This window comes from Eurosta solidaginis, chromosome 3, assembly GCF_040869045.1.
Source record: "Eurosta solidaginis isolate ZX-2024a chromosome 3, ASM4086904v1, whole genome shotgun sequence".
NCBI lineage: Eukaryota > Metazoa > Arthropoda > Insecta > Diptera > Tephritidae > Eurosta > Eurosta solidaginis.
Window position 1 is genome coordinate 135,781,830 of NC_090321.1, and position 27,129 is coordinate 135,808,958.

The 27,129-nt window shown below is 36.9% G+C and overlaps 2 protein-coding genes across 25 annotated transcripts in view; one reads left to right on the forward strand and one right to left on the reverse strand.

Moving 5' to 3' along the window:
* RyR (Ryanodine receptor) overlaps nucleotides 1-27,129 on the forward strand; it is a 1,962,175-nt gene that overhangs the window by 401,234 nt on the left and 1,533,812 nt on the right. The gene's annotated exons all lie outside the window — the stretch shown is intronic.
* LOC137244295 (uncharacterized) lies at nucleotides 440-9,838 on the reverse strand. 2 transcript variants are annotated; one of them, XR_010950881.1, is made up of 2 exons: nucleotides 8,748-9,838; nucleotides 440-2,270 (listed from the first exon to the last, which is right to left on the reverse strand). XR_010950881.1 is itself a non-coding variant. In XM_067773093.1 (2 exons), the coding sequence occupies exon 1, from the start codon at nucleotides 7,555-7,557 to the stop codon at nucleotides 6,166-6,168; it is 1,392 nt and encodes a 463-aa protein (XP_067629194.1). In that variant the 5' UTR covers nucleotides 7,558-8,184; the 3' UTR covers nucleotides 440-2,270; nucleotides 5,273-6,165. The 2 variants fall into 2 exon arrangements, 1 of the variants encoding a protein (XP_067629194.1); XM_067773093.1 differs by lacking the exon at nucleotides 8,748-9,838 and adding an exon at nucleotides 5,273-8,184.

The window sequence follows — 27,129 nt, forward strand, 5'->3', positions numbered from 1 at the left end:
ATATTGTTGTCTGAAAAAATCATAGAGATCGGTGGTATATATAATATATGTATATCTCATACAACCTACTGTTCACATAAGAAACTTTTCGCAATTTCTACCCCATTTTAACAGCTATAAGCTTCAAATTTCACCGATTGCTTATGTATATAGTATATATTGTTGTGTGAAAAAACCATAGAGATCGGTTTTATATAATATATATATATGATGGTATATATAATATATATATATAGTATATATATATATATATAGTATATATATATATATATAGTATATATATATAGTATTCTTTAATTCTAAAATATGGGGATCTGGGACTCAATGTGCCGACGCACAAAGTGGGGACCTGAAGAATAGAGTGCCGATGCACCAGCGACTCCTATCTCCAAATAAATCACAACACTTCTTAATAATTTCTTCGTACTTTATTGTAAAGAATTTATAAACACTGTCGTGACGACCACGAATAATTCACGTGTTTTTCTTGTACTTTATAGTTACGCACTTATTCGCAAAATATAAAAGTTTAGATATTATTTAATTCAATTAAAATCGGAATTTAATTTGTTAATATTACAATAGATTTGTATTAGCTACAATTTTCAACAAGTTGAAGATAGCGTTTGCAATGAGATTATACGCTGCACGTTTTCAAACGCTTCGAACACAGCAATTAAATTTTTATGAGAGATTTTCCTAATTGAGCAACTTTGCTATTTGACACTTTTCAACTGAACTATGCGATGCGGACGCGGCGGCGTTTTTTACTTCTCTCGTTAATCGTATATGCTTAACTCACTTCTTTGCATATAATTAATTTCAATATTAGCATTAATATGTATGTACATAGGTAAGTGTTTTGCATTCCAATATTTAGCGGTGTTTGGTTATACATAAATGGTAAATGTTCAACCAGATAAAGGTGAGTATATACAATTCCTTACAGGGTGAGGATTAGGCCGGTCGATTTGTGGGGAGGCAAAAAAATCGCCCATTGCTCTGTGAACATCATATTCTAGGGATCAAAATAAGAAACTTTGCCGAAGGAACTATACCTCTAAAACGAATTCTGATGTCTCCCCCTTTGGGTCGTAGGGGCAAATTTTGAAAAATCCCACTTTGAAATGCCTATGTTTTTTCTTTTTGGAGTTTATTTTTCTCTTTAGAAATTTATTTAGTCAGAACATATGTAAATGAAAAAATGAATTTAACTTAGTAATAGAAAAGAAATTAAAAAAAAATTATTAGAAATTAGCGTTTTTACAACCCCCTTTTAAAACCAAGGCATCACTGTGATGCATTTGAATGTCGTAAACATAGTTGTGTGGGTTTTTTATTCAACCGTTTTAAAATATGAAGGTATCACTGTGGCACAATTGCAGATCGTAAAATTGCCTGTGTTGTTTTTTTAAGCCACCACAAGACAGAGCAGGTAGAATTGAAATTGCCCCTACCCAAAAGTTCGACCCAAAGGGGGGGACATCAGAATTCGTTTTAGAGGTATCGTTCCTTGGGCAAAGTTTCTTATTTTGATCCCTAGAATACGATTTTCACGGAGCAATGAGCGATTTTTAAATCGACCCGCCCTAGTGAGGATACGTATTATTTTAAAGGTAAATATAAAGATACTTCAGGTATGTGCTTTGGTAAGTATAAAGCTAAGGATTTCATAAAGGTGTAAGTATACATAGGTACCTTAGTATAAGGTAAGTATAAAGGTAAGTAATTTATATATAGATATACATATTATTTCAATATTTCAATTTCATTTCTGTATTTATTAATTTTAGTCCTCGAATTGGATGAGGTTTTCATGCATGTCTTCAACATGGCGCCCCGCCTACGCCGGTGCGAGGTGCAGCAACTCCTTCAGCTGCTCCAATGTCGTTACCGCCTTATTGACTAGGGTGCGCAGTTGGCCAGGGGGGGTGCGCCTTTGCGTCCGCGTTCTGGGTCGTTGGATAGTGGGGTTCGCTACCCCCGACCTCTGGCGCCGATGAGCGCGTCGTGAATGCTCATGACGATTGCGAGCGGGAGACGATGAGGTTTCCCGGTGTAGTAGCGTGTGGTGCGCTTTGGAGCATCGATGACACCGGCCGGCGGAGTTAAATGCGGTCGTGCGGTGGTACGTGGCCAGGCAATTTCAACAGTACTTGTGGACACGTGCTGATTCGTAACGTTTGTCGGGTGTCATGGCTAGGAATGCATTGCAGAATCGTAGTGAGTGATGACGGCAACACAGGCGGCATTGAGTAAGCTCCATGATACTAAACGAAAAAGGAGAAAGAAAATCGAAACACATGGGGTGTTAGTGAGTTATTAATATATGAGACAATCATATTTTGGGTAACAAGAATGACGAGGGGTGCTAGCCTGAGAACCAGGGTGCTATTGGGGAGGCAGTATGCATAGTTTTGTGATGTTTCGTGTGATAGTGCCTGCCTGAGTGCAAATCTCAGCTACGTGGATGTTTTTATGATACCCTGGGTGGAGTTTGGCAATGCGCCCCAGCCCCCATTCATTTGGTGGCAGCAGGTCATCTTTAATGAACGTTGGGTTCTTGACGCTTTCATTTGTGCCTCTTGTGAAGTTCCTTGAGATATTCATTTTTCCATCGGGTACTAAACTGCTGATGAATGACTTTCAGCTTTTGCCACTTATGTATCAAGGACGGGTTCTCAGTAGTCGGTTCGGGCAAGGCGAGCATAGGGGCGCCACGTAGAAAGTGTCCATGCGTCAATACTAGCAGGTCAGTGGGGTCCTGAGACATAGGCGACAGTGACCTTGAGTTGAGAACCGATTCAATGCGAACGAGAAGCGTGGTGAATTCTTCGAAGGTTAACTTGTGATTTCCTGCGGCTTTCGTGAGAAGTGTTTTGAAACTTTTCACCGCGGCTTCCCAGAGACCGCCCATGTGAGGGGCATAAGGAGGAATGAACTCCCAAGAGAAGCCTTGGGTCACATGTTTGTGAGAGACGTCATTCCCGATTTCGTGAAGGAATTGTGAAAATTCCTTTTTGAAGCTTCGGCTGGCCCCTACGAACGTTTTTCCGTTGTCACTCATCATCTTAGAGGGGAGACCACGGCGTCCAACAAATCGGGCGAAGGCAGCATTGAATGCTTCCGTAGTCAAATAGGAGCATAATTTCAGATGCACTGCCTTGGTGGAGAAACACACGAATACACATACATACCCCTTAGGGTAGGGGGCGCGTCGTAGGGTAGAGGTTTTAACCGAGATTGGCCCCGCAAAATCCACCCCTGTGGTGTGAAAGGGAAGCGAGTGAGTACATCGCTCAGGGGGGAGTGCGGACATAATCTGCGTTCGCATTTCTTGTTTGTAAATGGTGCACGTCTTGCAATGGAAAATGCATTTCTTGAGTATTTGTTTCAATCGGGGTATATAATATTCCTGCTGCACCATGCGAACCATTAATTGATTTTCAGCATGCAGCATATTTTCGTGGAGAAAAATTAGCAGCAGTGAAGAAAACTTTGAGTTCCCAGGGAGAATAATCGGGTAACGTTCATTATTACTGACGTGGGCTTGGGATAAACGGCCAGTAACTCGCATGACGCCCAACTTATCCAAAAGGGGGTTTAATGTAAGGAAAGGGCTCTTTTTACCGAGGGGCGTTGCCGATTGTAGTGAACGCATCTCACTTCGGCAGTGCATGAGTTGCGCTTGAGTAATAAGTTGTGGTTTTGCTCGAGTGACTTCACTCTAAGTGAATGTGAATGACTCGGGAATGGCATGCTTCCGCGACTTGTTGATAAATCGATACACGTATGCCATCACTCTAAGGGCTCGAGGTATGGAGGAGAACCGTTCAAGAATATCAATATGTTCGACCGTATGAAATGATTCAATCCGGCGTTGTTCGGGTGGCAAGAGGGAAGTTGGCCGTGCTTTTGGCCACATCAAAGGGATTTTTTGTAGCCAATCCGGACCTTTCCATCACAAGCCACATATCGCGAGTTCTTGTGGGGTACAACCACGGGTGCCAAGATCGGCGGGGTTATCGGCACTCGACACATGCCTCCATGTGGCATTGCTCACATGATCGAGAATGAGAGATATCCTGTTGGCAACATAAGTTTTCCAGGTGTGTGGTGGTTTCTCTAGCCATGCTAACACTATGGAGGAGTCTGACCAAAGAAAGAGTTCGCTTGACTGCAAGTGTAGTTCAGAACGAATTTGTTTTACTAGCTTTGAGAGCAATACGGCTCCGCAGAGTTCGAATCGTGGGAGGCTGACGGTTTGTGGGGGTGCCACTTTGCTCTTCGCTACGAGTAGATGGGACGAGAACGAGGTTTAATTTAGTTGTACGCGGAGGTATATACAGGCGCAGTATGCCTTTTCAGAGGCGTCTAAAAAACCACGCAGCTGTATGTGCTCGTTTGGGGAGAATTGCACCCAGCGGGGTATGGAAATTTTATAGATTTCGGGGAGGTTGTTGCGTAACGCTGTCCATTTGTGAAATGCTACGGGCTTGATGTGCTCGTCCCAGTCGGTTCCTTCCATCCATAATTGTTGACAGTTTGGCTACCGATGACAATATCTGGCGTTTTGTTCTCGAGTCCGCAGCGGGTTCAGGATCATACGTATACGAAAACATATCTGTTAGGGCATTCCATTTTATGCCTAGAGTTTTCGTGGAGCTGGATTCCTGTAATTTTAGGAAGTCTATATCCAGCACTTCGGAATCGGGAACTAATTCTAAAATTTTTGAGTGATTTGCGGTAATTTTTCGGAGAGGAAAGCCGGCTGATTGTAGAGCGTCTTTTACTTGAACCATTGAGCTGATAGTGGCCACCCGAGAGTATATCCACATATGTTTCATGTAGAAGAATATCGGTGGCTAAAGGGAATTGCTCTTTACAATTTTGCGCCAACTGATCGAGAGTGCGTATAGCGAGATAGGGTCCGCAATTGACACCGAATGAAACCGTTTTTAAACGAAAGTCTTCTAAAGGAATATTTGGGGATCTACGGAAGACTATTCTTTGGAGGTCTAGGTCATATTTGTGAACGAGAATTTGGCGATACATTTTCTCTATATCGCCGTTAAACACAAATTGATAAAGTCGTCATTTTAGAATTATGAGCATTAAGTTGTTTTGCAAAGTGGGCCCGTATAAAGCACGTCATTAAGGGAGCTGCCAGAATGGGATAACTTTGATGCATTGAAAACTACGCGAACCTTTGTAGTTTTACTGTCTGGCTTGATGACTGGATCGTGTGGTAAATAAAATGATAAATATTTACCTAGAGTGAGGCATTCTTCTAGGACCTCGGAGTACTTCTTCTGCAATGTCGGGTTCCTCTCCAAAGTCCGCTCAATGCTGAGATATTGTTGTTGAGCTGCAATGCGGGAATGTCCAAGAGCAGTGTATTTGGGGAATTCTGATTTCCGGGGGAGTCGAACCATGTATCTTTCATCTGCCTGTCGGGTTGTTGTGCGTTGATACAGCTCTTCACAAAAATCTTCTTCGTTGCATCGGGCTTGAGTCGTAGAGGTTTCTTCTTGCTCCCAAAATTTCCTAAGGAGCGTATTTAGGGAGTCATTTTCAGATGGTCGAATCTGAGTGGTGAACGTTGAGATCCTTTCGGGAATTGGGCCACTGAGAATCCATCCGAATATCGAGTTCTGGGCTACGAGGCAGCCGCTTATATTGGTGTGTAGCCCTTCTAGGAGAATGCGGGGAATCACATCACAGCCGATGACCATATCAATACGGTGACGGGTGAAACAGTCGGGATCGGCCAGTTTCAAATGAGATATTTTTTCCAAGTTTATATTATGAGATGTTAGTTGAGGGGAGAAAGTGGGTCAATTGTGGCAGAAAAATTACTTGGGTGCTAATTTTTTGTAATTTGTCCGCTGAGCAGAGTGTGACTTCGCAAATCTGTTTTGAGTTCTGTACCACTGTGCCTCCTATTCCCGAGATTTCAAATCTAGCTTCTTTAGTAGGGAGACGCAAAAGCTTTTGAATCCGGGACGAGATAAATGTTTTTTTCGGAGCCTTGATCCACGAGAGCTCGAATATTGTTATATTCGCCATCACAATATATGGGAATTACCGCTGTTGGGAGAAGCGTAGTGACTTGGGAACTTGAATGGTGTGACGACACTTAATTCACACCCGATTGAGGTGGACTTAGTTCCGTGGGTAAGTGAGTTGAATTTTTCGAGCAACAAGGTGTTTCATCAGCAGCATGATGTTGGGTGGTGAGTTGGCTCGTCGTTCGCTGGGGTATCGCGTTATGAGCTTGATTTTGCGTGTTACGCGGGAAGTGCAGTAGAAAATGGTGTATTTTTGACAATACACGCACAAGAAGCTACTATAGCAATTATTGCTTGAGTGGGAGTTGGACAAGCAGTTTTCGCAGTACCCGTTTTCGGGAACGTATTTTACGCGTTCGGCTACCGATAACGCTTTAACTTTGATACAGGTTTTCATTGCGTGCCTGGTGTTGCATAATTTACATGAGATCGGCGGAGTGGATTCAGCAAGAAAATTTTGCGTTCGGTTTTTATTTGCGAAGGTTGAGTTGTGAGATGGTGTTCTGGGAGTGAAATTTGAGTGAACTGGCTTTGGGTTGCTCGGCCGATAGGTATGAAGTCTTTCTACTACCTCATATCGGCTTGTGAGAAATTTGTTCATATCCGCCCAAAGAGGTAACTCTTTCCGTGAGCTGAGTGATTGCTCCCAGAGAGAGAGGGATTCACTGGGGAGTTTAGATGAGCAGAGATACACAAGAATGGGGTCCCAATTGCTGGTTGGGATTCCATGTGTGGAGAGAGTTGCTAAGCAATTGTTGATGGTTGATTGTAGGTTTTGAATTTTTCCAACATTTTCTGAGTAGATGGGAGGGAGATTTAAAAGAATTTTTAATTGCGTGTCCACCAATATTCTGCGGTTTTCATACTGAGATTTTAGGGCATCCCAGGCGAGTTCAAAACTTTCATCGGTGAGGGGGAACTGTTTGACTATTTGTCCTGCCTGGCTTCTGGTTTTCTGACGCAAATGGTAGAGCTTTTGTGCTGGAGAGAGTTTGGGATGATTCTTGTAGACGGCTGTGAACATATCCCTGAACACAGGCCAATCTTCATATCCACCGTGAAAAATTTCTGTGTCACATGCTGGCACCTTGAGAAACATTCCTTGAGAGTTGGAATTTGGTGGATTTGTGGTTTGGGCAGGAGATAGCTGAGACTGAGGATTCGGCTGTATAAGTTGTAATGCTTCAAGAATTTGGGATTTGTATAGCTCGTAACTTTCTGAGCATTTGCTATATTTTTGCTCGACTGAACCGCTAGATTCTGCGAATTCTGTTGATTGATACACTGCTCTGAATGAGAATACTAAAGAATCCCATACCTTATCGAGTTGCTGTATTTCTGCATTGAGTAGGGTTGGGGTTAATTCGTTTATGATTACCGATGACCATTTTGAGTAAAACGTTTCGAGCCGGTTGCTATCGAAAATGAAGTCTTGTAGACTTGCATCAATTTCTGACTCGTCTTTTTTGGCCATTTTCAATTTCATCAAGCCTTGGATCGGAGATTTGAGAATATTAAAAAATTTTTTTTGTAAATATTATTGAGGCTCTGCTGTATTGATGGAGTTAATTTGAAACGTGTCAACAGGAGTGCAGTGTATGTTTTTATTTGTCTCGCTTGTTTGAAATAAAAAATTTTGGTGGTCCTATTTAGTGAGCCACCACTGTAGCCGATTGGTGTGGGAGCAAAAGGTGGTGTTTTTTTTGTGTGTTTGTATTTGATGAGCTGCAACCTGCAGACCCACCTATTGTTAGCGACAGAGCCGCTAGAAATAACACTTGAGTGAAGGGAATGCAATCAAAGTTGAGAATATGTATTTGCCTGTATGTGTGAGTGTTTATATATTTGGTATATGACGGCGGAGTTGTTATTATAATATTAATGTTAGCGACAGGAGATGTACATTAGCCACGTATTAAAATATTGCAGTTTTTTTTTTGTTTTATTCTTGAGGATTTGGTATATATATGCCTATATGAGCCGTTTATTTTGAAAGTGGCATAAGTCATTTCATGTCGTTTAGGTTCAGTGGTAATTTGTTTGTATCTCTCCTCGCCTCCAGTTTTTTAGACTCCAATATCCAAAAGATGCAATTCTTATTATTATTTTATAATTGTAGAAACATCTATATATGCATTCGTTCAAAAATAACAATGCATTTAATACCATGAGTTGGAAATGACTTATGCCACTTTCAAAATAAACGGCTCATATGTATATATATATTTAAAGAGCGGCTGAGTGCAATTAACGGGATCCTGTTGAGAGGGTAGATATTTTTCCAGAGAAATTTATTGGCACGGCCAAGAATTTAAGATCTCAATTATAAGTATATGAATCGATAGGTATGTGAGATCTACCATGAGATATATACTCGCGATGAGACGTGGGTATATTTAAATAAATATGTGCAGTGAAATAAACGTGATGAAATGCAATTAGAGTATTAGAGATATATTATGTATATATCTTTGTAGCGGTTTATTCAGAGTACTTTTGAGAGTGGGAGTGTGTTTTCGAGTTGGAAATTGCGGTAATTATGTTTTTGGGGTATGTATCGCGAAAAACCATTCCAAGAGAATATTGTTACGGGAAATTAAAGTTCGACAACTTAGTTATACCGTGTATAAAACCGCTACTTATTTACATACGTAATATGTGTATTTCGAGACTAACCGAGATGCTTGTTACCCTCTAATGTTTTGTGAGTTTTGTAGACTGTCCTGAGTGCCTTTCTTGTTGTTGTTGTTTTTTTTTTTTTGTTGAAATTAGTAGTTCTTCTGTCGTATATGTACCAGTAGTTATTAGAGTTATGTATATTTTTAAATGCCTTTACATAGACTAGTATTTAAGTGATTGTGAGGATATTTTCGAAAGTGGTACAAGTTCACTATTTGAATTTTTTCGGATACTCATTTAAGTCACGTATTTTTTGTTTGCTTTTCCCAGGAAGTGTGAGTATTTTTCTTCACTTAAATGTATCTTATTTTTTGTAAAGTAAGTATTTAGCTTTAGCTTTTTTTTCAACCTTTATTTACACGTATATTTATTTTTATTTTCTCAGAGATTTTTCCTTAGGTAAGTGATTTTATTTTTTAACCACTTTCTTTTCTTTTTTCAGATTTATGTTTCCACCAACATACACAGCCTCGCCTTTGTTTTCCAAATTTTCTTTCCTTCTCTGTTTCAACTTTTGTACACTTTTTCGGCCACCCTAATGTGACGTATTTTACAATTGTTTTTGTTTTAAGCACTTAGTTTTGTTTTATATTTGAATTAATTTACCGCCTGCGTCGTTTCACGAATTATGTTGTATTAAATCAGTTTTTATTTTAAATTATTTCGCACTGCACCCAGTGCCTGTGTATGTATGTATATATACTATTTTTATTTTAGGCCGTGGTTCTTTTTCAGCCGCGAAGGACCATGTTTAATTCTAAAATATGGGGATCTGGGACTAAATGTGCCGACGCACAAAGTGGGGACCTGAGGAATAGAGTGCCGATGCACCAGCGACTCCTATCTCCAAATAAATCACAACACTTCTTAATAATTTCTTCGTATTTTATTGTAAAGAATTTATAAACACTTTGTCGTGGCGACCACGAATAATTCACGCGTTTTTCTTGTACTTTATAGTTACGGACTTATTCGCAAAATATAAACGTTAAGATATTATTTAATTCAATTAAAATCGGAATTAAATTTGTTAATATTACAATACAATAGATTTGTATTAGCTACAATTTTCAACAAGTTGAAGATAGCGTTTGAAATGAGATTATACGCTGCACGTTTTCAAACGCTTCGAACACAGCAATTAAATTTTTATGAGAGATTTTCCTAATTGAGAAACTTTGCTATTTGACACTGTTCAACTGAACTATGCGATGCGGACGCGGCGGCGTTTTTTACTTCTCTCGTTAATCGTCTATGCTTAACTCACTTCTTTGCATATAATTAATTTCAATATTAGCATTAATATGTATGTACATAGGTAAGTGTTTTGCATTCCAATATTTAGCGGTGTTTTGGTTATACATAAATGGTAAATGTTCAACCAGATAAAGGCGAGTATATACAATTCCTTACAGGGTGAGGATACTTATTATTTTAAAGGTAAATATAAAGATACTTCAGGTATGTGTTTTGGTAAGTATAAAGCTAAGGATTTCATAAAGGTGTAAGTATGCATAGGTATCTCAGTATAAGGTAAGTATAAAGGTAAGTAATTTATATATAGATATACATATTATTTCAATATTTCAATTTCATTTCTGTATTTATTAATTTTAGTCCTCGAATTGGATGAGGTTTTCATGCATGTCTTCAACAAGTATATATATATGAGGATGCAAAGCTTCCCGTTTTTTGTGGTCTGCATGTAAAAACTATGACTACGAATCACGTAATTCAACAATATATGACGTAAACGTAACTATTTGATGAAATTTGATGAATTTTGAAGATTTTAGCCGTAAAAAAGGGGCAAAAATGACATTTTATATGGGGTATATAATATATATACCACCGATCTCTATGATTTTTTCAGACAACAATATATGGTACATACGTAAGCATTTGGTGAAATTTGAAGCTTCTAGCCGTTAAAATGGGTCAGAAATTGCGCAAAGTTTCTTATCTGAACAATCGGTTGTATGAGATATATACTATGTATACCACCGATTTGTATGATTTTTTCAGACAACAATATATGCTATACACGTAAGCATTTTGTGAAATTAGAAGCTTCTAGCTGTTAAAGTGGGGCTAAAATTGTAAAAAATATATATATACTATATATATATACTATATATTATATATTATAGATATTTTAGCCCCATTTTAACAGCTAGAAGCTTCAAATTTCACCAAATGCTTACGTGTATAGCATATATTGATGTCTGAAAAAATCATTGAGATCGGTGGTACACATAGTATATATCTCATACAACCGATTGTTCAGATAAGAAACTTTGCGCAGTTTCTGACCCATTTTAACTGCTATAAGCTTCAAATTTCACCAAATGCTTACGAATGTACCATATATTGTTGTCTCAAAAAATCATAGAGATCGGTGGTATATATATTATATACCCCATATAAAATGTCATTTTTGCCCCTTTTTTACGGCTAAAAGCTTCAAAATTCATCAAATTTCATCAAATAGTTACGTTTACGTCATATATTGGTGAATTACGTGATTCGTAGTCATAGTTTTTACATGCAGACCACAAAAAACGGGAAGCTTTGCATCCTCACACAAAGTACCTATCCATTTATACTTTTCATGAAAATGAAATGGTATATTAATTTCGTCACGAATTCCAAAATTGTAAGTCATTAAAGGAAAATAGATAGACCCACCATTAGGTATACCGAAATAATCAGGATGAAGAGCTGAGTTGATTTAGCCATGTCCGTCTGTCCGTCTGTCTGTTTGTATACAAACTAGTCCCTCAATTTTTGAGATATCTTGATAAAATTTATTGAGCGGGTGTATTTGGGTGTCCGATTAGGCATTTGCCGGAACCGACCGGATCGGACCACTGTAGAATATATCCTCCATACAACCGATTTTTCAGAAAAAGAGGATTTTTGTTATATCTTCCTCAATTTATCAGATTGAAGCTTCAAACTTCACCATATACTTTCATATATTTCACGTATTGCTGTCTGAAAAAATTGATGAGATCGGTCGTATATATAATATATATCCCCACAACCGATTGTTCAGATAAGAACTTTTCGCAATTACTGCCCTATTTGAAGAGCTAGAAGCTTAAAATTTTAACGAATGCTTACGTATATAGCATATATTGTTGTCTGAAAAAATCGTAAAGATCGGTGGCATATATAGTATATATATGGTGGTATATATAGTATATATATAGTATATATGTATATTTTCGCAGTTCTAGCCCCATTTTAATAGCTAGAAGCTTCAAATTTCACCAAATGCTTACGTATATAGCATATATTGTTGTCTGAAAAAATCATAGAAATCGGTGGTATATATAGTATATATCTCATGCAACCGATTGTTCAGATAAGAAGCTTTGCGCAATTTCTGCCCCATTTCAGCGGCTAGAAGCTTAAAATTTCACCAATTGCTTACGTATATCGTATATTGTTGCCTGAAAAAATCATAGGGATCAGTGGTATACATATTATATACCCCATATAAACTGTCATTTTTGCCCCTTTTTTACTGCTAGAAGCTTCAAAATTCATCAAATTTCATCAAATAGTTACGTTTACGTCATATATTGTTGAAATACGTGATTCGTAGTCATAGTTTATACATGCAGACCACAAAAAACGAGAAGCTTTGCATCCTCACACAAAGTAACTACCTATTTTTATACTCAGTTGAGCAGAGCTCACAGAGTATATTAAGTTTGATTGGATAACGGTTGGTTGTACATATATAAAGGAATCGAGATAGATATAGACTTCCATATATCAAAATAATCAGGATCGAAAAAAAATTTGATTGAGCCATGTCCGTCCGTCCGTCCGTCCGTCCGTTAACACGATAACTTGAGTAAATTTTGAGGTATCTTGATGAAATTTGGTATGTAGGTTCCTGAGCACTCATCTCAGATCGCTATTTAAAATGAACAATATCGGACTATAACCACGCCCACTTTTTCGATATCGAAAATTTCGAAAAACCGAAAAAGTGCGATAATTCATTACAAAAGATCGATACAGCGACGAAACTTGGTAGATGAGTTGAACTTATGACGCAGAATAGAAAATTAGTAAAATTTTGGACAATGGGCGTGGCACCGCCCACTTTTAAAAGAAGGTAATTTAAAACTTTTGCAAGCTGTAATTTGGCAGTCGTTGAAGATATCATTATGAAATTTGGCAGGAACGTTACTCCTATTACTATATGTACGCTTAATAAAAATTAGCAAAATCGGAGAAGGACCACGCCCACTTTAAAAAAAAAAATTTTTTTAAAGTAAAATTTTAACAAAAAATTTAATATCTTTACAGTATATAAGTAAGTTATGTCAAAATTCAACTCCAGTAATGATATGGTGCAACAAAATACAAAAATAAAAGAAAATTTCAAAATGGGCGTGGCTCCGCCCTTTTTCATTTAATTTGTCTAGGATACTTTTAACGCCATAAGTCGAACAAAAATTAACCAATCCTTTTGAAATTTGGTAGGGGCATAGATATTATGACGTTAACTGTTTTCTGTGAAAATGGGCGACATCGGTTGATGCTACGCCCAGTTTTTATACACAGTCGTCCGTCTGTCCTTCCGCATGGCCGTTAACACGATAACTTGAGCAAAAATCGACATATCTTTAATGAACTTAGTTCACGTGCTTACTTGAACTCACTTTATCTTGGTATGAAAAATGAACGAAATCCGACTATGACCACGCCCACTTTTTCGATATCGAAAATTACGAAAAATGAAAAAAATGCCATAATTCTATACCAAATACGAAAAAAGGGATGAAACATGGTAAGGTAATTGGACTGTTTTATTGACGCGAAATATAACTTTAGAAAAAACTTTATAAAATGGTTGTAACACCTACCATATTAAGTAGAAGAAAATGAAAAAGTTCTGCAGGGCGAAATAAAAAACCCTTAAAATCTTGGCAGATATTACATATATAAATAAATTAGCGGTATCCAGCAGATGATGTTCTGGGTCACCCTGGTCCACATTTTGGTCGATATCTGGAAAACGCCTTCACATATACAACTACCACCACTCGCTTTTAAAACTCCCATTAATACCTTTAATTTGATACCCATATCGTACAAACTCATTCTAGAGTCACCCCTGGTCCACGTTTATGGCGGTATCTCGAAAAGGCGTCCACATATAGAACTAAGGCCCACTCCCTTTTAAAAATACGCATTAACACCTTTCATTTGATACCCATATCGTGCAAACAAAGTCTAGAGTCACCCCTGGTCCACCTTTATTGCGATACCTCGAAAAGGCGTCCACCTATAGAACTATGGCCCACTCCCTTTTAAAATACTCATTAACTCCTTTCGTTTGATACCCATATTGCACAAACGAATTCTAGAGTTACCCCTGGCCCACCTTTATGGCGATATCTCGAAACGGCGTCCACCTATGGAACTAAGGATTACTGCCTTTTAAAATACTCATTAATACCTTTCATTTGATACCCATATCGTACAAACACATTCTAGAGTCACTCCTGGTCCACCTTTATGGCGATATTTCGAAACGGCGTCCACTTACAGAACTAAGGCCCACTCCCTTTTAAAATACTCATTAACACCTTTCGTTTGATGCCCATATAGTGAAACAAATTCTAGGGTCACCCCTGGTCCACCTTTATGGCGATATCTCGAAACGGCGTCCACCTATGGAACTAAGGATTACTCCCTTTTAAAATGCTCATTAACACCTTTCTTTTGATACCCATATTGTACAAACAAATTCTAGGTCACCCCTGGTCCACCTTTATGGCGATATCTCAAAACGGCGTCCACCTATGGAACTAAGGATTACTCCCTTTTAAAATACTCATTAACACCTTTCATTTGATACCCATATCGTACAAACGCATTCTAGGGTCACCCCTGGTCCACCTTTATGGCGATATCTCAAAAAGGCGACCACCTATACAACAACCACCACTCCCTTTTAAAACCCTCATTAATATCTTTAGTTTGATACCCATATCGTACAAACACATTCTAGAGTCACCCCTGGTCCACCTTTATGGCGATATTTCGAAACGGCATCCACCTATAGAACTAAGGCCCACTCCCTTTTAAAATACTCATTAACACCATTCGTTTGATGCCCATATTGTACAAACAAATTCTAGGGTCACCCCTGGTCCACCTTTATGGCGATATCTCGAAACGGCGTCCACCTATGGAACTAAGGATTACTCCATTTTAAAATACTCATTAACACCTTTCATTTGATACCCATATCGTACAAACGCATTCTAGAGTCACCCCTGGTCCACCTTTATGGCGATATCTCGAAAAGGCGACCACCTATACAGCAACCACCACTCCCTTTTAAAACCCTCATTAATATCTTTAATTTGATACCCATATCGCACAAACGCATTCTAGAGTCACCCCTGGTCCACCTTTATGGCGATATCTCGAAAAGGCGACCACCTATAAAACAACCACCACTCCCTTTTAAATCCTCATTAATACCTTTAATTTGATACCCATATCGTACAAACGCATTCTAGAGTCAACCCTGATCCACCTTTATGGCTATATCCCTAAATGGCGTCCACCTATAGGACTATAGTCCACTCCCTCATAAAATACTCTTTAATGCCTTTCATTTGATACACATGTCATACAAGCACATTCCAGGGTTTCCCTCGGTTCATTTTCCTACATGGTTATTTTCCCTTATGCTGTCACCATAGCTCTCAACTGAGTATGTAATGTTCGGTTACACCCGAACTTAACCTTCCTTACTTGTTTATTTTATATTTATCTTAAAAATCGTTTAGATATGTTCAAATTTCACCAAATGCTTACGTGTGTAGCATGTATTGTTGTCTGAAGAAATCATAGAGACCGGTGGTATATATGGTATATATCTAATACAACCGATTGTTCAGATAAGAAACTTTTCGCAATTACTACCACATTTTAACAGCTATAAGCTTCAAATTTCAACAATTGCTTACGTCTATAGTATGTATTGTTGTGTGAAAAAATCATAGAGATCCGTGGTATATATAGTATATATATACATATATATATATATATAATATTTTTATGACTTTGCATTAAAAATTAAACTTGTGTATGATACGAATATTACATAAGTAGTTTACTTTTTTCTCCTGAACAGAAAGTATGCTTTTAAAAAGAGCTATTTTGGCTGTTTTATTTGGCTATTATACAAACAAGATAACATCTTTCCTTTATATAGTTATGTTGTTCAACCCAGATTCATATCATTGCTGTAACTAAAATTTTTCTAGATTTGTATTTGATGTTAAAAAAAAAGATTAAGACATTTGGGAAAATGAGATTTTTACAAATTATCTTTGTGTCGCATCCGTGACCAAAAAATTATATACATATTCGTAATAAGACGCAGTTTACAAAAATATTTTGGTTCTGGAACTTTTTATTTGAAGAAATAGTTTGACGAGCAAAGCGGACGGACATCGAGCTTCCTGTGCTCGACGACTTGCTGCATATGTGCTATCTTTCTTCTGTGGTCAAATTCTTTTTATTTTTGCCGTGTGTAAATAGGATAGGATAGAATTTATTGAAAAGGAAGCATCATGGAAAATTTGCTTCCAACATTTCAACCCAGATTCATATCATTGCTGTAATTAAAATTTTTCTAGATTTGTATTTAATATTAAAAAAAAAAAAAGATTAAGACCTTTTGGAAAATGAGGTTTTTACAAATTACCTTTGTGACGCAATCGTGACCAAAAAATTAGATACATATTTGTAATAAGACGCTGTTTACAAAAATATTTTGGTTCTGGAACTCTTTATTTGAAGAAGTAGGTTGACGAGCAATGCGACGGGCACCGAGTTTCCCGTGCTCGGCGACTTGCTACATATATGCTATCTTTCTTCTGTGGTGAAATTCTTTTTATTTTCGCCGTGTGTAAATAGGATAGGATAGAATTTATCGAAAAGGAAGAATCATGGAAAATTTGCTTCCAACACTTACTGTAAAGATCATATTGAAGGAAAGAATATGGCATAAAATTGCACTAAGATTAAGTAAAAACCTTCATCACAGACATGGTAGCCTAGTGGTTAAAGGCATTTGCAGTTAACAGCGGATATCATCACAACATATAAATTAACAAGTAAGGAAGTCTAAGTTCGGGTGAAACCGAACATTACATACCCAGCTGTACACTTGAAATGCTGTTGTTGTTTGTTTTGTGTGCTTAATAGTGTTACAAGGCTGCGTAATAATACATATGCATATTATTATATATATTGTATATATTCTGAGCTAATTGAGTTATGACTCCCGAAACATAGAAAATTGCTTAGACACCGATAATGCCAGATCAAAATGTAAATAAAATGATATTGGTTATTAATTTGGTACCACGTCAGTTTTTAAATCTCCTTTCGAAAATTTTCTTTTATCTAATTATGTGTTGTATCAATATATAGCTTGTCGCCAAATTTTTTCATTATTCCGTTATGTATATGGTTTTTGATTGACATCACGCCAGTTCCTAAATCTGAATATTCCTCCATTATGCACAATTGCTCCGTTATTTCATAGTAGCTCCGTTCAACACACTCAAACTCCGATATTTCGCATGAAAAAGTTAATTTTCTCATCATAGATGAATGGATTTGCGACTCTTTGTTTCGAGAGAGCGCTGTCAAAATGCACATTTTTTTATAACATTGCCACTCCAAACAAAAATGAATATATGAATATGCGGATTTTTGAAATACGTTTCGGCGATTTTATAGTTTCAATCTTTAATAAAATGATTGTCGAAAAGTATTCATTTCTTTAAAATTATTTTACAATAATACGGCTAGTTAGAGTTTAATATAAACAAATCTAAGTAAAATTTACATTTTAATTCAATTAATTAGTCAAATATTGTAACGAATTTATCTTACAGTGAAAATCAAATCTTCTTTTGAAATTTGAGTAAATCGGACCTAGGATATAATAGTTAACATCACTTCCTGGATAGGAAATCGACTAGTTGCTTCGGACTTCATATTTACAAAACCTGTTTTTAGTGATAACTTTTGAATGGGAAATTATATTTACCCTCCACCTTCCAACTAAATATATTTACATTAAAACAAGTATTTTTATCTTTTTTCCCCATAATTTTTGAACAGTTGTAGGTCAAACTAAAGTTTACCGAAATTTTTGGCCGGTTTTTCGTTTTAGCTGACACATTTTTTGTTCTGGCACACGCTTCAGCTGGCGCGAGGGATTTATCTGTGATTGTTGCCAGCGCAAATTGAGATAAATCCCTCGTGAGAGCGAAAAAATGAGAGCGTAAACAAATGCTTCGTATCAAGTCATCTTTAGCAACCATGATTCAATCATGAGAGGTGTTCTCGGCTGACAAATTTTTTGAAAATTGCAGCCATATTGCTCCCAATTAACAGTGTTGTTTCTTTTCGATTTTTCGAAAAATATTAGTAGTAGAAATAGGAAGCAATCAGTTTACAAATAGCCGATAAGCACTGAACTGCATAATTCCTTAGAACAATTTTTTTAATTTTATGATGAATTTATCAAGTATGCCATGATCTATTAGTGTGGCTGAACATAAGTAATTTTAATAATTTTTGTTGCTATATCGGCCTACTGATTTGTACGATCGCGGGTTTGAATCGAGCTCAAGGCCTAACAATAATTATTTTATCATTATAATTGTTATGATACATATTTTCTTAATTGAAAAAATTTTAAATTAGAATAGAAGAAATAAAAAATTTAGACAACTGCCAAAGCTCGTTGTATAGATCCATTTCGGGAACTGCTAAATTCCTTCATCGTCAACGTTTAGGCGCCGCTGCTATAACCATTCAGCTATCACAGCGGTTGTTTGTTTGTCTTCATTATTTCTACTTCTATTCGGTTCTTGCCAATTGATATTCACAGCACTGCGACATCTGTTGCAGAATAGATGTGAAAATTTGACTTGTTTCACGGCAATGATGCCATAGTGTCATATTTTATTTACACCTTTTCCCCGTGCTCTGGGATGTATTAACAATTTTTGTTGCTATATCGGCCTAGGGATTTGTAAGATTGTGGGTTTGAATCGAGCTCAAGGCCTAACAATAATTATTTTATCGGCTTATTTTGTTTTGTTGATTTTCCGTCAGGGTGGATAAATGATGTACGATTTCCGTCATCCCTTGTCAAATTTGGTTTTGAGACAAACCGGTTTCGGCGTTGTGCCATCATCAGTGTCGAAATCGTTCCAATATACATCAATTATTTTATCATTATTATTGTTATGATACATTTTTTCATAATTGAAAAAAAAAATTTTAATTGGAATAGAAGAAAGAAAAAATGTATCAACAATAATAATGATAAAATAATTACACTGGTCGACGGCCAAAATTTACCAGAGACGCCGTTATGAAATTCGCATGTAAAACCACCCCCTCATTTAGAAAATCGAGTTCATTTTTGATTCTATGGTACCATTTTTGAGATATTTGCAATTTACTGTTATTCGAAAAAACCAAAAAGATGACTCCCTTTAATTACGTATATCTCACGAACGGGTCAAGAATTGCAAAAAGTTTACACAATCGGAAATTCGATAAAATTTTCGTATAAACGCATTATACATTATTTTTTGCTCAACCAGATAGTTTTCGAGATATTAGCTTATCATTTCAGATTTTTGTTTTTTTTTTATGAAAAAATATGAAAAAAATTACTACTTGCGAGGGCAGCATTCCAAAACCACAACCTTTTTTCCAGATGTTTTTTCTTTACGTAAAGCTCTGTTTAATTAGAAAAAAGATAAGCTATCATCGAAGAAAATCGATGCAAAACTACGTAAGTTATAAGCGAACAAATAAAAATACCCAGGTTGCGCAATTTCAACGTATACCTCAAAACGCATGTATGGTATAAAGAAAAGTGAAATATCTAGCTATGCTCTGTTTCTATTTAGTTAAAGGGCAATTTATGAACGAAATTACCCATATTTTTAACTTTTTTAAATTTATTTATGTTTATACTATTTTCTAACAATCTTTATCTTAATTTGATTTTACTATGTAGTCGAAATAATTATGTGTTCTACTTTGACGCTTATTCAGTTTAGGGTCGGTTTTTCTTATGAGAAACCAGCAGTAATCACCCATCATTGCGACGTCCCAGAATCCTTGATATCGATTCTCAATTAATTTCATTTGCTGACGAAACCTTTCGCCATGTTCGTCGCCTAGATTTGCCGGAAAGAAGCTCAAATGTGAGTGCAGAAAGTGAATGTTTAAGGACATATTTACGCCTGGAAAGAAAATATTAGTTAGGTAAACAAGTTATAGAATTTTGGGAAATTAATTTTAATAAGCCTTTAATATTTACCCATTTTCGCATAATTATTGATTAAGTCGTTCACTATCTGCTCGTAGTTAGGGCTTTTGTGTCTACCGAGAAAAGAAGCAACGACCTTTTCAAAGGATTTCCACGCTGCTGCCTCAACTGATGAGAGTAGTCCTTTGAATTGATTATTGTTGATCAACTTTTTTATTTGTGGTCCAACAAAAATATCTTCCTTTACCTTGGCTTGAGAAATATCTGGAAAAATTGTTTTCAAATAGTCGAATGCTTCGCCTTCTTTGTCGAAAGCCTTAACAAATTTTTTATTGAGACCGAGCTTGATGTGTAAGGGTGAAAGTATGATTTTCTCTTTCTTGACAAGAGGGGTGTATTTGATGTTATCCACACCAACGGTAAACTCGAATCTTTCTGGCCAATCCTTTCTGACGTAGTCGTCCTTACGAGCTCGGCTATTCCACTTGCAGAGGAAGCAGCAGTGCTTGGTGTAGCCACTTTGTAGACCGCATAGCATTGCAACGACTTTGAGATCAGAACATATTTTCCAATCATGCTCTTCATATTTGATAAATTTGAGTAGTTTTTGCATTTCCTCGTAGGTTTACTTTGTATTTACTGCATGTGCGATCGGGATAGAGGGCTTTATGTTACCAATATGCAATAATACAGCCTTCAAACTCAGTTTATTGCTGTCTATGAACAATCGCCACTCTTTTGAATCATATGTTTGATCAAACTCTTTGAATAAACCAGGAATGTCGTTGCAATAGCATATACTGTCTTTCTTGGTATAGTGTTTGGAAAATGGTTCGTGAGGAGTTCTACAATATATCACCTTAACATCGGATGACACAAATTTAAATTGTTGCATACGAGAAGTGTGGATCTCGGCCTTTTCTTTGGATAGTTCCAAATCTCTTATCCAATCATTAAGTTGTGCTTGTGACAGAACGTTTCTCTCGTTTCCCATGCGAAATTCAGTACAACTTGATTCCCCGCACTCAGATATTACTGTTGACAATGGAACTGGATCCGCAACTGCCGTTGAATGTAGTACTGGTAATGTCACTGTAGGTACGCTGGCATAGGTTACTCTTCTTGATCTTCCAACGCCAAGTACTTTTGTTTGATAAATATAAAACTCTATTGAATGGCAAGTAGGTCCATATCATTGGCGTATCAAATTTTATTTGTTGTCCTGATTCCGACTGAATCAATTCTACTCGACACGATGTACACAAAGTGTTCGGTGTCCATAGTTTTTCAGCAATTTTAGGCTCAATGCCAAAATACTTGGAGTATAAAGTTTTCATATGATCTGAGAACACTCGTCGTCGTCTTATGATAGTATATTGGCCACACATGAAACAGAACATATGTGGATCGTTATTACACTCAAATTCTCGCGTCCTTTTGCTCATTTTTTTTTTTTAAATAAATCACGGTTTTGAAATTTGACTTATGAACTGAACTATCTCCGGCGAGCCTTGCAGATGTTATAAAGTTTCAAGGCGCATTAACTCATATTTATACTCGGAACAAGAATAAAATTGAAAAAATCAAATCTTACCTAGACAGAAAGGTTCCTTTTCATACGAAGCCGGGAAAAGAAAATACTACCTGCTTTAGATGTAGGCTTTAAAAATTGTCTGTGTCTTATAATTTTGAAAATCTACCTGCATACTTACCCATAAGTGACGGAAATACATGTTTATAACTACATGCCTACAGCAGGTTTCGAACCCAACCACTCTTCCTTTCGATGCAACCACTCTACCTACTATAAAACGATTCGAGTATTAAAAGTACTATTTGATTTATTTAAAGAAAAATTATTATCATTGTTATAGTGTTATTCGTTTATCCGAATAATATCCCATTTGCACTTTATACCTTTATTATATGTGTGTATACATACATTGAAGTTGCGCAACCTAGGTATTTTTAAACGGTTTTATTTAGCATGAGTTGACAGGCAGGTTGCATGCACGGCCGCTGTGAACGAATTTTGTAATTGAAATTTAAGTAACTTCCCGATAAGCTACAAGCTTGAAACTTGGAATATAGTTCAGAACCCGATGACAATGCAATAATAAGAAAAAAATCGCCGCTAGGTGGCGCAAGGATCGAGATATTCGCAGAATTCGCATTTGTGGTCCGATTTGGCTCATATTTGGAACACATAATACACGCAAGAATAGAAATCGCCCTGTGAAAAAAATCGCCGCTAGGTGGCGCATGGATCGAGATATTCACAAAAATCGTATTTGTGGTCCGATTTGGCTCATATTTGGAACACATAATACATGCAAGAATAAAAAGCGACTTATGATAAAAAAAAATCGCCGCTAGGTGGCGCATAGATCGAGATATTCACAAAAATCGTATTTTTGGTCCGATTTGGCTCATATTTGGAACACATAATACATGCAAGAATAGAAATCTACCTGTGGAAAAAATCGCCACTAGGTGGCGCATGGATCGAGATACTCACAAAAATCGTATTTGTGGTCCGATTTGGCTCATATTTGGAACACATAATACATGCAATAATAAAAAGCGACCTATCAAAAAAAATCGCCGCTAGGTGGCGCAAGAATCGAGATATTCACAAAAATCGTATTTGTGGTCCGATTTGATTTGGTCCATATTTGGAACACATAATACATACATGAATAGAAAGCGACCTATGATGCCCAATTTGGCTCATATTTGGAACAAATAATGCATACAGTCCGGTAGAAGTGACATCAAAATATTTTGGAGTTGGAGGAGGGACAAGCATACTTGGCGCAGAGTCGAGTAAAGTCTTTGAAAGGATTATGTATTGAGGACTTAGGTTGTAACAAATTGTCAGGAAAGAGTCCTTGTAATAATGAGTCACTAAATGAACTAAATAGAATGAGAAATAATAGGCAATTAAATAAAGACTAAAAACTTGAAAATAAAATAATTTAAAAAAAAATTTTAAGTTAAACGGTTTTTGTAATTGATATTAGAGAAAAATTGTAAGTTTACAAATGGCGATGGTTACTAGGACATGTTTCTGAATTTCACATCTTCATCAGCTAGCTTTTCGGGAGCTGAGCGTAGAACTCGAATCTCCAACATTCATATCAGTGCAAGCCTTTAGCTGCTAAGCCATATGAATGTCCCGTTGTTCGCTGTACAATTGGTCTCTAAGAGTTGCCTTTTTGTTTATATTCCTTTTGATCACCATGTAGGCACATACACTCTGTATGTAGTTTATTCCTAATGGTGTGGATATGATTTTTAGGCGCGCTTTTGAAAGCTTAGTAACATTTGTTCGGATTTTTACAGTATTTGTTTTTAATACTTCCGCTGTTACTATTATATCAATATGATCATATGTATTTAATTAGCGAGCTTTGCCCATATTGCTTTATACAATGGTTTTTGTACATGATATTAGAGAAAAATTGTAAGTTTACAAACGTCGATGGTTACTAGGACATGTTTCTGGATTTCACTTCTTCATCAGCTAACTTTTCGGGAGCTGAGCGTTGACGCGTCATATTTCTATTGATAGTCATAAGTAAAACCAACTGAACCTTAATCAGGTTATGCTACGCCTTACATTTTTAGAAATTTCACGCGCCCAACGCTTTTATTTAATTGTCTGATCAACGCCCTAGATTGATAAGGAGTGTGATGCTAGTACCTAGGACCTACCTAATTATTTTCTAGCTTTTCTTATTATTATTACTTTATGTAAGTATTGTTTTCAATAAAACCGTTTAACTTAAGTACGGACACCAAGGAAACGTGCACTTTTGTAAGCCTATGAACATACGAAACCTAAACCAATTCAAAACAAGTAAGAACGGGGCTGCCTTCGGCTGTGCCGAAGGCTTTATACCTTTCATGAATACGTGGAAATTTAAATACGCATGTTTCAATCTACTCTAAAGTTTTGTCAGCAATACATTTAATTTTCTTGTACATATATCCGCCTTTGTAATAGTTACGCTAATGTTATTGATCTCAATTCAAGTTTTTATACGATTAAATTAAGCTTGTTTACACTATTTAATTAAATTTGTTATATTTATACTTATGTGATAAACTGTCTAGTCTGTAAGATTTATAAATCAGTAGACTGAAATTAAATAAATAAATAAATTATTGATATTAGAGAAAAATGACAAAACTTTCAACGACGGTGGTTGCAATGACATGTTTCGACAGCCGTTATTTAATTCTTTTATTTACTACAAATTAATTAAATTTACTTCAACTATATTAACTATGCTTAAATTTAGTAACTAATTTATTTAACTTATTTTTCGCAACTTAACTTAAATAAATATTTTAAATATCACTCATAGGAAAAATTACGATTAAGTACAATAACATGAGATTTGAGTAATTATCTACAAATATAAATACTACTCAGAAGCACTAAAAAATATGCCGTCATGGTCACTGTAGGGTGTCTCGTAGGTTGTCGCCCATGCATTGTCGGCTGATAAACTCGTTAACATCCAATCAATTGCAGTTCGTTGCTTCGTAGTAGCAAGATTTCCTAACAATGACCGTAGCCCAAGGTCTCCTAATCGCCCCCGATTCTATCGTTGGACGTAATACGGCACATGTTAAAGTCTCCAATAAGCACAAATCTACCATTATTTTCATTCGACAGCTCAGAAATATCCCGTTCTAAAGTCCTTCTGAATTCTGGCAATGAAAATGATGGGTTCCTGTATACAACGGAAATAGTAATATTGGTATTTGATATCGCCAAAAACCGGTAAACTTTTCTAGTCAACTGCTGGCACTTTGCTGCCTTGATCCGAATACTGCTTGGTAGAGAGGTTTTGCAATAAATCATTAGTCCATTCCCGGAGCGACTTTGACCCATTGAAAGAGCACCATCAACTCTACCAACGATATCAAAGCCTTCGATTTCCAACTGATCTCCTGGTAAGGCCCAAGTCACCGCGAAACAAAGAATATCCACGGAACAAATAAGATGGTCTTTTCTAATTTCATCGATATTCTTTCTTAAGCTTCTTATGTTTTGACAATACATAAGAAGACTGCCAGTTGGTCGCTCAACCACAAACTTGTAGTGAGTACTAAATTTTTTATTAGATCGAAGTGCATCGAGCTACCTTTAAATTGCTTAATTAATTCCAAGAGCTCTCGGTGGATTAAAATGTCCAACAATAAATAGTCCAGAAGCACTTGTCGCTCTACTGCATCCTACATATAAAGTCGACCGGCTTATTCCTCTGCTTATATGAACTGCAACCTGTCTGTAAGTCGCTCCCTGGCTTTTATGAATTGTTATGGCTGCAGCTGGTACAACAGGGAACTGTCTTCTTTCCACAGAGACCTGGTCATTTCTCTTGTACTGGAAAGTAAGTACTACTTTCTCAATTGGGGTCCAACTTGATTCGCATGTATGAGGTTTTTTCAAGCGAGCTATGGCACCCACTTCTGGCTCTGAAAATTTTACCCAAAGAGTGGATGGCACTCTTTCGGATCCCTGATGGTCAACTTGCATTAAAACCCCTGTAGCTCCATTTACCAAACCATCTGAAGTATTGATATTGACTGTTACCATATACTTTGCAGATGTTTTCAAATGTAAACGGTAACTCATTCCTTGTGTCTCAGATATTTTGAAATTTTTGACTGCTTCCAAAATGTTACGTTTACTCTGTTCCGAAATAGAGTTGGCCTTTACAGTGTCTTTTGCTGTAGCTATAAACTCTTCGGTAGCAATTTCTGCCAATATCATATTGTTGTAGCTAACAACATCTATATTTGAGTAGAAGAGGTGAATGCATTCCTTAGGAATATCTTCTAAGCTCGTTTCCCTTGCTTTTATTAGCTCCACATCAGTAGAGGTCATATTTCCTTCAGACATTTTATTAAGTGCGATAGCAAATGCTTGGTCCTCTCTCTGGCGCAGAATTTCTGTGAGCTCAAAGTATCGAAATAAGTCCCACAGAGGTGTGCTGGTGATTGTACTGTATGAATCCAAGTGATTTGGTGAGAATATCCATCTATCGCCCACCGGTGAAAGTTGTTTTAAATCACCAAAACGCAATGATGGGTATACCTCCGAAATACTCGCTGGTTCGAAATATTTGCTTCAAGCGGGCATCCAAGTATCCAAACATTTTAGCGCCAACCATTGATATTTCATCCATTATTATGGGTTGGAGATTTATCAACTTTGAATAAATTGAACTAACTGTGCCATTGCTCAGAGGGCGTAATTCGGCTGATTCACTGACTGGTTCACTGGTAAAGAAAAACTGAATGTAAAGTGACTCCACCAATTCCAAATGCTGCTTTTCCGGTAGGAGCACGTAGTAAAACCTTCACTGTTTCTGGGTTGCTTCCAGGAAAGCTGTTCGCACGTGATGTCATTGACTGGTATATAGCGGAAATTAAACGGCGTTTTCCTACCCCAGCACCACCTCCAACATATTCATAAAAACGCCTTTTCAGCTTCATGTTATGTTGTACATGGTAAAAATATTCCCGCTGCTTCTCACTCAAAGAGCGGACGGCACTTAACAGCTCATTTTCTTCTACAGGAGAGGCAATCTTATCAGTCTGGCATGCTCTTCAATTTGGCCATCGTTGTGAACTACGTCGACATCATTTAATATTTCTGGAAAAGCTAATGCTCTAAACTCTTCATCCAAGAGGGGAGTAATATTAGCTTCATTCGCAAAATCTTCCGGAGCTATTTGCTGGTTCATATTCTCAAAAATATTTTCAAGCTCATTTCCAGAGAACTTATCGTATTTAAGTTTGTTCTCTTCAATAATCTCTTTATTTACATTGCAAACTGTCTCCACGTCAATATTAATTAAGTCGGCAGCTTCATTGCGCCATGGGTAAAACAGCATGGCCATTTCTCGAAAGTAGTCAGACCGAGAAAACTCAACACTAAACCGTCTCCACCTTAATATAAGTGCATTTTTTCTCGGCCTGACAAAACCACTCCCATCA

Bases quoted from the DNA above. Each gene is read 5' to 3' on its own strand.
- LOC137244295 (XM_067773093.1), bottom strand. From the start codon at position 7,557: ATGAAATTGAAAATGGCCAAAAAAGACGAGTCAGAAATTGATGCAAGT.